Here is an 11,868-nt window from a genome sequence, read left to right on the forward strand (position 1 = left end):
ATATATGTGTTTCAGGATGTAGTACATGTGTATTTTATCTAGTTTATTAGTTTTTATGTCTGATCATCTAATTACTATACTGTGACATTTTAACAAGATCATAGCATAATTTTTTAGGGATTAAGTAGTGAATAAGCTCAAACCAAAAGTGCCTGTGAAAATAGCTTCAGGAGTAGAAGTCTTGGTATGTTCTTGGTTTACTTTCTGTAATTCCCGTGATTTATTATAAGGGAGATTTGTACTTAGTTTGTGCAGCTGCCTCTTGTTCTATGAGGTAAGTTTTCTGGGAAAGAGAGCTGCAGATCTGTGGCCCTATGTGGAAACAAAACTAGGCTGTGTAGCTGGCTGGGTTTTATTGGTGGATCCTTTTGATTCTCTGTTTCTGTTTTCTGGAGCTTCTTGAGGCATCTGCTCACTGGAATGGGAAATCCAGTGAAATCTCTGATAAATTAACTAGAAGACATTTCTTGGGAGGCTGTAAGGCTGGTATTGTGGGGACTGCGCACTGTTTAATCTTTGTGATGTTACATTCCATCTCTGAGACTCCTGATGAAGTACTTGACAGAACCTGATGGGAATCACAGTTGTCAGTCTGTAAAGCATGCAACAGATGCATGCTGTTTTTTTGCAGTTGAGAAGGAGATACAGCCAAACACTTCCTCAGTTTGAGGGAAGTTTGAGTGCTAAGTACCAGATGTGTGCACGACTCTCTTTTAGAATCTGTAAAAATCTAGAATAGATACCAATACCAGGTAGCTTGTGTCAGTCTGGTTCTTTTTGACACAATAAGACACTGCTAAACAATTTTTTCTCTATCTCTTTCTCCTGTTTCTCTCTCTGAACAATTGTTCTTTCATTATATGTCTCTGTACTAGAGGGAAAAGAGGGAGTCTTGTATTTTCAAAAATTATAGTATAAATTACATTTATACTAAAATGTAATTTTCCAACCAAAGTTGTTAGATAATTACTTTTTGTTTGACTTGATAACTTGAACATCAGATGGAGTTTTCCTCACTGTTCTCTTTGTGAACATGTATCATACTTCCTGTCCCAAAGAGCTATTTTCCTTTCTTCTCTTTTTACTGTCTTAGCATTTTTCGGTAATTCTCAAATTCCTAGTGACATTACAGATGGCTGAATTGTCTTCATTAAGTTTTGATCTTATATTTGCTTTGTAAAGAAATCCGGTGACATTTTGTCCATGTTTTCTTTTTATTTCTATGTATTAAGTGGTGTTGGACTGCCAAGCAGTTAAAATATATGTGTGTGAGAAAAAACTGGAATACGAAGACTTCTGTCGGTCAGCTGTCATTATTCATTTGGCAGCGATTAATCTGAAGGCCATTTTATGTGGATACAGTTTTAGTAAAGAGTGGATTTACAGATTTGTAGAGTTTGTCTCACTCCTGACAAAATATAGAAGATTTATGTGTGTATAATTATATAACTGTGAGGTGAAAAGACACATTCTCTCCAAACATAGTAGCATCACTTGGAAGATAGTGCTTTGATTTGGTTTTGGCTTCCCCTCCTCCAGCTGGTTTCCAAATTTTTCCTAGCTGTATATAGTTGTTTATTTTCTAGCTATATAAGCTTTCCCTTATTGTAAACAGGGGTGAAAAATTAAAATATGAAGCAGTACTGTTTTTCAACAGAGATGCTCACTTTATCTTGATGTATGTTGAAAAGTTAGTTGTAATTTTAATTGGAAAGTTCAAAGATTAATTAATGGGTTTGTGTTTGGCTTTTCACAGGGACAAGAAAAGAGACAAAGAAAAGATCAAAGAAAAAGAAAAGGCCAAAGAAAAAGAGAAAGACAGAGACCGAGACAAGGAGAAGGATAGGGATCGAGATAAAGACAGGGAAAGAGAGCGAGATAAAGAGAGAAATAGAGAGAAGGACAAGGAGAGAGATAAAGAGCGAAGCAAAGATAGAGAGAGAGCCCGAGACAAAGACAGGGACAAGGATAAAGATAGGGACAAGGAAAAGGAAAAAGATAAAGATAAGGAAAAAGACAAGGAAGAGGTAGATCATAACAAAGAAAAAGAAGATACTGAGAAAGAAGGAGAGAAGGACAGAGAGAAGATTAAGGACAAGGAGGGAGATAAGGATAAAGGAGGGGACAAAGAAAAGGACAGAGACAAAGAAAAGGAAAAAGATGGGGATAAGGAGAAGGAGCGAGAAAAAGAGAGAGATGATAAAAAGAAGAAAGATAAGAGATCCAGAACACCCCCAAGAAGCTATAGCTCTTCAAGAAGATCTCGTAGCTCCAGCAGGTTTGTTTAGAATTTTTCATGCTTCTTTTTTCTTTTTTTTTTACACATCAGCGAGGCATCATCCTAATTTTTATGTATTGATGTCACCATAGCTCTTACCAAATAAATTTGTATTATTTCTGTTTTGTAGATTTTCCTTTAAAGTAACATCTGTTATAAAAAGCTCCTCTATATGATGCTTGATATAACAGAGTTTCTTGTTGGGCTGCTGGTGCTTGACTTTCATATAGCTATATTGTATAAACCTTGAGGACAGTAATGAGATGATTCTCGTGCCAGTTCTGTATGTTACAGACAGCCAAAAGTTCTGACCAATGTCACGCACGTTATCTTTGCCCTGATGAAAGTTTGAGTCACTGTTACATAATTCTTTGATTACTTACATACTGCAGCATTTTGGTCTGTAGATCTTGCTAACAGTTGTTTTCTAATACTTGCCTCTCTTTGGCTGGATGGCTGAACTGCAGGAAGCAAGCATGTAGGTTGGCTGGCTAGCCTTTCAAGAGGTGAATGTATCTCAATTGGAGGACACAGATACATTGTTTATCTGATAGCCACGAGTAATTTAAAAGTGACATTCCTTGGCACTGCTGACAGTAAGCAGGAAAACAAAGTTAATGTGGCTGTTGGTTTTGTCTCTGAGGGGAGCTTAACTAGCAGGAAGTCTGGATAAATTTGTTATAGCAGAAAGAGGTTGTGAGATTATAAACAATCTCTGTAAGCAAGCTCAGGCATATTCTAAAAGCATTGCAGCTAAGTTAAGTTTAGAAGTATTGGTGGATAAGGTCCTTACTGTTACATCAGGAATTAGGAGTCCAGTAGTATCATATCGGGTTTAAACACCAAATTATATCTGTAACCTCAAGATAAAGAAATGCTGAATTGGACAAGTTCTACCTATTGTAATAATATGACTAGAAATGCTGAATTGGACAAGTTCTACCTATTGTAATAGTATGACTAGACAAAAGCTGAGCTCCTCTAGTCCTCAAAATTCATCAGTTCAGGGTTCATAGAAGGCAAAAAAAGGGTGTAATGGTTTCTGAACAGTTTGTGTTATGAGGATTATGGGCAAAATATTGTTTCTTCAATAAGCATATGCAGCTTCCTATTTAAATGAGTGGAAGACCCATGTAGAGGTACTTTTGTCAGCTTTGAAACCATTTTCTACAGGCCATAAGCCTCAGAGATTTGAATTGGATAAGTGCATAAAAATGTGTAAGGGTTTCACAATGAGTATCTTATATAGGAGCCTTGGTGGAAAACCAGGCTCCTTGTGCCAAATAACAAGTGTAGTTAGGTGGGTGTTACCAAAAGCTCATATTCTAGTTTGCAATAATTGTGCTTCCCCTTAGGAATCTTACTAGCTAAGAAAGTGCTATGGGAAGGCTCCAATGTCATGTACTTGAGCAAGGAATTCTTGTGAAAATCAGTGCATTTCTTCTAGTGCAGTCAAAGTACAAAGCTGTACTTTGATATAATACAGATATTGTTAAACAAGGGTAGTGTTCTTTGGAAGCTGGACACTTTATTATAGATTTACAATTTTTTTCAGATATAACTATCCTTAGAGCACCAATGCAGAGGCCAATACTGGTGAATGTTATTATCAGGGGCTTAGACAGTGGGAGAGAGTGCATCCTCTGTAGCTTGCAAACAACAGAGAACCAGCTGTGGGGGGAGGCTGATCTGCCATTAGAGAAACTTAGCAGATGGGAGAAATGGACTGATAGTCATCTCATGGACTTGAACAAAGAGAAAGGACAAGTTCTACACCCGGGCAGCAATAAATAGTGCCATTGCACCAGTATAACATGAGAACTTGCTGGCTGTCAGGTCCTTGCAGCCAAGGAAGCCAGCAATGTTGTGAGTAGGTCAAGAGAGATAATTCTTTCCCTCTTCTGGTAAGGGACACGTGTAGAATTCTGTTCTGGGCTTCCCATTACAAGAGACACGCAGATGTACTGGAGTGAGTCCAGTGAAGGGCCATGAAGCTGATAAAGGACTTGGAGCTTCCTTCAAGGAGTACTGAGGAATCTGGGATTGTTTAGCCTGGAAAAGAGAAGGCTAAGGAGCATCTTACCAATATGTATGAATATCTGATAAGAGCATGAAGAAGACAGAGCCAGTGGAGGCCTGTGACAATTAAGAGGTGACAGGCACATATTGAGCTATGGGAAATAAAGGGGTTATTTTTCCTAGTGTTGAAATTGTGGTTTTGCTTGGCAGACTGGAACCAGTTACCTCAAGGGATTGTCTCTTCCAACCAAAGATCTGACTGGTTATGGCCCTGAATAACGTACTCTGATTGAGCCTCTTGTAAGGTGGGAAAGGGATAGGTTGGACTAAGTGATTTTCAGAGGGTTCTTCCAACGTCAGTAATGTCACTGCTCCTTGAAAATTAATTCTGAGTAGGTTGGGTTACGTTAGGGGTCTTTCTTTGGTGATGGACATTGCACAGTTGAAATGGTTGCAGACCTTTCCAGTGGAGATCATTCAACAGATAGGTATTTCAGGTGCATGAATTTCAGTACAGCAGTTGACTGATGTAAAATGTGAAATAGAAGAGTAAATGTAAAATATTTGGCAAATAGTCATCTTTTTGGAAAAGAGGAGGAAGTGGAATAGGACATACAGGACCTTTTAAGAACTAGATGGCAGCTGACCTTGCTTTTCTGACTTGCTTTGCTTGTTGGTACTGGAAGTAAGATAGTTATTTGTGACTCCTGGCTGAAAAAAGAAACAGACTAGGGGAAGTGAAATCAATTGGAAAAGGAGCTATCTTACAGGCTAGCAGAGCCAGTAGCACCAGATGACAAGCAGAATGTTGTTTCCATGTATAATTAAGAGACACAGGATTACTATCAAAGTATTTGGAACTTGTTTTTTCTTAAATTTTGCTGTTAGTATTGTGTAAGACATATAATGAAATGGATGCACAAAAATCTTTTATGTAGAAATTTAATAGAGATGGGAACAGATGCAGTGAGACAGTTATGATTTTTCAACTTCAAATAAGAAAAGCAGAAACTGAAAATAAAATTCAATGAATAAGCAGTTTCTAGTTTTAACACAATTGCTGAAGCACTTGGTTTGCAGGTACACATGCTGGAAAGATTAAGTGAGACTGTATTCAGTGTAGCTGAAGTGACAGCACTGAGAGAGAATAACCAATTTCCAGTATCCTTAAATAAAGGTGATGATCAATGTGGAGATGTTCAAAATGCATGTTAACTAGTGAATAGCTGATTAGTGACTGGTATTTACTACATGATTCTGAGCCTATTTTTTTATTTTTAGTTTATGAAAGATAAATCAAAAGCTTGCTGAACTAAGTACTTTAGAAATCTTGTCCTCTGCAGCTTCAGGTGACTGTATTGGTTTTGATTGAAAGAGAGTTAAATTTCTTACTAGCATCTGGTACAGTGCTGGAGTTTTCCTGTTTTTCGTGCTTGCTCTCCTCCCCTGGTGGGGTGGGGCTATGGAGGTTGATGGGCAAAAGAAGGCAGGGAATGAGCAAATGCCACTCAGGATTTAGCTGTCATCTGGGGTTCAACCATGACAGTTGTTTTTTGACTTCTTTTGTTTCCTCACCAGTCCCTCTCTTGTTCAGCCTTGTCATGCTCTACATGCTCTGTTTTGAGAGTTGAGGAAAGAACACATTAGTAATTGAAACAAAATAATTATAGTAACAGTAATAATTGCAATGGAAGGGACAGAGACAGATAAAACACAAGGGAAGCAAGTGATGCACTACACAATCACTTACCCCTCACTGACTTTTGACCAGTTGGGTCAACTCTCCTGGCCATGCTCCCTTGCAGTGTCTTGTGTACCTGCTTGCTGGCAGAGCATGGAAAACACATGTCCTTCATTTTAGGATAAGTAACAACTAAAACAACCATGTATTATCAACATCATTTTCATACTGAATCTAAAACACAGCACTGTTCCAGTTACTGGAATGAAAATTGTCCTGACTGAAATCAGGACAGTCACATAGATGGTATATGGAGTGTCATTGTATGGATCGGTACTCTGATAGGTCAGAGTATCAATCCATATAGTAATACTGATTAATTTAAGTGTCTTTTTGTCACTCATCTAATAAATGTTGACTTCTTTGCTTTTCTAAATATTGAAGATTTAAAAATTCACAAACGGCAAAAGTTGTTTTGAATAAAAATAAGTGTAGCTTTTGTGCTGTATCTTGAAGTTTTAAATTTCCCTCTTCAGTTGTTCTTCCAGTCTGCTTTTCCTGTTTTACAAAGAGTTGACGGGAAAAAAGTAATGTTACTTTGACAGATGGCTTCTGCATTTATGTTAAATGAAATTGTACTGACTCAGTTTTTGCTTTAATTTAACATGTCCCTCAGTATAAAGTACCAGTTATTTCACGTTTTGTTGTATTCAAGATCAGACTCCATAATGGCAACTTCAGAAACTCCATTTAGCTATGTATAACAGTTGCTTTGTAAAACACTTCAAGCTCTTCCATGTGTTACAGAATGATGACATTCTGTTTGCTAAGCAAGGATCACTACAGAAACAACAGATTTTATTTATCCTGACTTTGACAACAGTTTGGGCTTCATTTTGCGCTGTTTTCTTAAATCATCTAATTCTAGCTCATACATTTAGGAATTAAATTTTAATCAGGTTAAACTGAAGTTGCAGTGATCTTCAGGTTGTAATGTTACGTTTTGAAATTCATATTGCTCAAATTATACCTTTTGTCTTAATATGACTCTTCATTCAATTATTTTCCTGACTTAAGAAGCTTTTAACTGATACAGTATTACCGACGTCAGTGTGCTTTCATTGTTGTCAGATATATAAGGATTAAAAAAAAAATTTTGAAAGGGCACATCTTTTTTTTCCTTGCCTTGCCTTTACCACTAAACTGAAGCATGCAAAATTTTTTTTTAGTTTACACAGTTCATATTTTGTTAGGGATATAGAATGTCAGATTCAGTGGACATGTTTAGATCATTGTAAGAGCTTTCTCTTTTTATCTCCTTTGAGTTTATTATTTTTGGGTTTTGATGATACTGAATTTCTTGGTCCCTTAGAGAAAGGCGTAAAAGGAAGAGCAGAAGTCCTTCCAAATCTCCTAAAACATCAAAAACAGCAAAAAGAAAGTCTTCACGAACTCCTTCTCCAAGAAGGTCAGTTTGATGTAAACACAGAAATTAACGATCAGTAAAGAAGTAAGAATTTGTAGTAATTTCACTGTTTTACTGCCTTTGTGTTAATGATTTCAGATTATTTCATTTGGTCAGTATGATTCAGTTTTAATTTAAAACTATCTCAAAACTTTAACCAATTTGAGCTCTGGTGTTCTTTCAGTGGCATAATTTCAAATCAATCAGCATTGCAAATTGCTTCAAATAAATGAAATGCCTTAATTTGATACAGACAAAATTGGTTTTTTCTTGGCAAATACAGTGTGTGGTGGTCATATGAACTGTTTAGCTCTCTTCAGCCAAAAAAAAGTCATTGTCTTTGCAAAGGGATTTTTGGTTAAATTTGGGGAGATTCTTTGAAAGTCCATGCTGGGTGTTTAGTTTGCAGTCAAATGGTTTGAAGTTCGTTGTAGTTTGATCAAATCTTAATTTGAGTAAAAAATTTCTGAAACAGAAACAAGAAAGAAAAAAAAAGAGAAAGAGATACAAATAATGAAAGGAGAGAAAGAGAACGCTCCACTTCCAAGAAAAAAAGTAGTAAAGAAAAAGAGGGAAAGGAGAAATCTGACAAAAGCACCACTACTTTGAAGGTAAGTTTGTGTGACCAAGTGATCAGCAGCGTGAAGTGGTAGTGAAGCCATTACTGAAATTCTCTCTCTACTTTTTCTTTGTTTCCTCTCTTCTATTTCTTCTGTTCCTTACAAATTAGTGTCGCTTGAGTTCAGTATTTGCTAGTTGGGGTTATTAGGCCAGTTTAATTCTACATGTATGATCTTCAGTTGACCTGTAGGAGTTTGTCTGCTTAGGTTACGGAAACACCTTGCTTCTCTTTTTTGTTGTGTGCCCTATGTTAGCACGTGCCTTGCTTCCTACTTTTAGGACCAGGCAGGGTATTGGCTAACAAGCAGTATTTTAGGGGTGGCTTGACTGTGAAACTGAAAAGATTACTTTTAACATAAACTCTGACTATACAGTTCAAACTCTCATTGAATTGGTCCTGGTCTGTACATTGGATTCTATAGGAGTAAAGTTGAAGAGTTGTGAAAGAGTGGTATAGGATTTGCCCCTGTGAAATAGAAAGTACTGCAATTAGGAAAAGAAATATCTTCAAATTGTTTACTCTTACAATTTGAATAGCAGCAAAGAGTAGTTAGTTGTGCTCAGAATTACTCAGCTGTTACAAAACAGCTGGTTTAGGTGACTGTTCAAATGCTTGAGGAAGTATCTTACAAGAACTCTAAAAATGTATCAGATACCTGACAAAAAAATGAGAAAGAAAAAATTTAGTCCTTTTCTATTTCAAAAATGTTAGTCATCTTAATTGCTGGAGCTGCTTCTCATACAGTCCATGATGCTACTTGTTCTATAACTTTATACATGAGTTTATTTTAGTTAATAAAGACAGATCATTCTATGGCATAATTTCTTGGGTGATGGGTTGTTAAAAGTGCCAAACTTCAGCCATCTGAAAAAAAAAAAGTATTTTAAAAAAAAGATGGGGGGGCAAAGAAGGTCACACCGCTATTTTAAAATTTGCAGACGCAAGACACACTTGTAGAAATTCAAACAATAAAATTACTGAGAGTTGGTTGGAAGTCATAGTCTATAATGCTAAGAATATTATTTTGTTGTCAAATAATTTTATCTTTGGTAGGACAAAGATAACAATAAAGAAGATCAGAATTCAGAAACTGACAAGGAAGTAGACAATAGAGATACGCAAAGGACAGATGAAGTCAAGCTACAACAGAACGGGAATTGTCAACCAAACGAGGAAAATCTCTCAGTTAAAATGGAAGAGGTTTAAAGAATGGACTTCTTATTCAACTAAGGAACGAAATCCAAAGCATTTTATTTCCCAGAATGAGGAAGAAAATGTCAAAGCAATCAACCTGAACGTGTTGATAGTACTAGTAGCTCCTCCAGTTCATGTGATAGCTTTGTTGTCTTCTTGCTGTAAAGCAAGAGCACAGACCTGTAGTTAATACCATGAAAAGGCAGATGCCATCAGAACTATTCATCTCTGAAAATCCATGCATTTCCATGATGGCTGTACTTGTAAAATGATTTATGTTAAGTTTTGCTATAAGCTGTTACAAATAACTAGAAACTGAAAGATGTAAACCTGTACTTCCCAAAAAAAGCTGAAGATATGCATTGAAGGTTGTTTAAAATACTGCTTGTTGATGACTTTTGTATTGTTTTGCCCTGTAGGTTAAAAAATCCACAAAAACTTTAATGTGTGCTGTTTGATGTGCTTGAAAATGGTGCATAAATATACACACTTCCTTTCCTTGTAAATGACATCTGTAGGGAAAGGGGGTTTAAGCATAAACATGGTTTTACTGTTCTTATGTTAAATACTCACAGATTAGTATGTTTTTCATTTGCTCACTGCTCGAGATTCTTCGGGTTTATTATTTAAAATAATTTCTTACTAATATCTCTGAAATTAATATTTCTTTTATAGTATTTGAACAATGCATGCGCTTTTTCTGTTCCTAGAAGGAACATTGCCATGTTATAGATACTAGGTTAGCTTACAGGGTTATTTTGGGGTTGTTTTGTTCTGTTGTTTTCATTGTCCGTAGAGAAGTGAGCACATCTATATGATGATACCAGAACTTACAGCTTTGTTTTGCAATGTACTGCAGTGTGTCTGTTCAGCTGAAAATAGTACAGGTGCCATTAAGAAAATAAATTTTTCCTTTTTGTTAAAAAAATATGGGAGCACAAGCAGAAGCTTTAGTGCCTTCTTAAAATGTGGTATTTTCTAGAAATGTATATGTGCTGTTACACATTTTTAGCTAAATCTTATATGATCTCTCTTGCTACTTTGCCACCACCATACTGTAGACAAAAATGCAAGTGATTTGCCAGAATGATTGTTTGATTCACTTGTTAAAATAGTGAAGCTCCATTTTACTTTTATTTTTTATTCTTGGAAGAGATTTATAAATAAGAGAAGAGATGTAATTTGGGGACCATCACTGTACAAAAGTAGTAGCTGAATACAAAGTGTGCTCTGATCGCCTGCATCAAAGAAAGCTCTTAAGACATATACTAGACATTTGGATGGCCTTAATTCTTACCTCTCTGTTATTTTCTCTGATACCTGTTGGGCAATACAAAAGGAATGGCGTGCAAAGAAATGGGGGATAAATAATTTGAGGAAGAAAGTTCTAATTTTCGCAGGGCTTACTTAGTAGAGATTCTTCTATCATTTTTTTTGTGGAGAAAGCATGCAAGAAGAGAATCACAAAACAAGTGGCTTTGTCTTGGCAAAACATAGCTTTTGTTCGTTGAAGTAATTTAATCGGTTATATGAGACTTCTGATAAGTTATGCTTTTAAGACATAATTATAGCTAAAATCACATAGATTATTTTTACTACAACTTAATGCAATCAAATTATTAATTGCCTTACCTCATGGGAAGTGTCATTTCTTTCAGTTAAAATAAAAAACTAAGTGTATTGGCTATTTGCTTTCTACTTGTTTTACTTTTCCTCTGCATAGTTAGTTTTTTCAGTGGAAGGGAAGCATATTACAGGGAATGAAAACTTTGCCCAGCTCCTAAGGTAGTGAAATCCAATTTGATTGTGAAGCTGCTTAATCACTCCTCATTTTCTAGAAGATTTAATGTTCTTGCCACTGTGTACATTTCAGACAACAGAAAATGCTTTACCATGTAAAGTATAGAACAGCCATTTTTGTGATGTTTAAGCCACATGCTGTTGGCTGGTAAACAGCTAATTCTGATAAAAGAATAAAAAATTGTATGCTTACAGGAAGACTGTGAAAGATTGTGTCTTGCAACAACAGCTGTCTTATTTATGATGTGTAAGTAGCATAGAGCAAAGAGATTGTTTGTATACTTGTTATCTTTGGTACCATTTCACTAATAAAGTAAGTATTTTAGAGGGATGTTTCTGCTGGTACATACTTATTAAAGGAATATTTTTAGACCATCTGGATTTACTCATAGAGCTTCTTTCATTTTAAATGTGGATATTAGTGAAAACATATGTATTACTTATGTTTTCTTTGAAAAGCTAAATTTCTGTGTTGGGAAGAACTAGAATTCGTTCAGTGTGTCATGTTTTAGCTGGTGTTAGTTTGGTTTCTTGAGTTTTGTTATCCTGAAATAGCATAGTTTTATAATGTATCAGTTATAAAATATGTAAAGGATTGTGTATGCTTAGCTGAGAAATATGCCTTTGGAAGTTAATATTTATGGATGGCAGCCTTAATTTACTAAGTAGGTTATCACCTGTGTGAGGCTATATGCAGCACATTGTTATATTGTCTATTAATTATGGTTCCCTTACAAAAAGTGTCTTGGGGATTTTAGGGTCTTTGTTCAGTTGGTTTTGTTGGTTGTTTTTTTGTTAAGGAAAAAAAG

General features: G+C 35.9%; 1 protein-coding gene across 3 annotated transcripts in view; it reads left to right on the forward strand.

The window, feature by feature from the left end:
• SREK1 (splicing regulatory glutamic acid and lysine rich protein 1) overlaps positions 1-11,390 on the forward strand; it is a 34,339-nt gene extending 22,949 nt beyond the window's left edge. For all 3 annotated transcript variants that reach the window (XM_041414568.1, XM_041414569.1, XM_041414570.1), the window contains 4 exons: positions 1,757-2,278; positions 7,351-7,446; positions 7,919-8,054; positions 9,119-11,390. In XM_041414568.1, coding sequence (XP_041270502.1) covers positions 1,757-2,278; positions 7,351-7,446; positions 7,919-8,054; positions 9,119-9,271 — 907 coding nt within the window. In that variant the 3' untranslated portion in view covers positions 9,272-11,390. The remainder of the gene's footprint in view (positions 1-1,756; positions 2,279-7,350; positions 7,447-7,918; positions 8,055-9,118) is intronic.
• Positions 11,391-11,868: the final 478 nt, after the last annotated feature.

The sequence above is a fragment of the Onychostruthus taczanowskii genome, unplaced genomic scaffold (assembly GCF_017590055.1).
Source record: "Onychostruthus taczanowskii isolate IOZ18803 unplaced genomic scaffold, ASM1759005v1 scaffold46, whole genome shotgun sequence".
In the NCBI taxonomy this organism is placed as follows: domain Eukaryota; kingdom Metazoa; phylum Chordata; class Aves; order Passeriformes; family Passeridae; genus Onychostruthus; species Onychostruthus taczanowskii.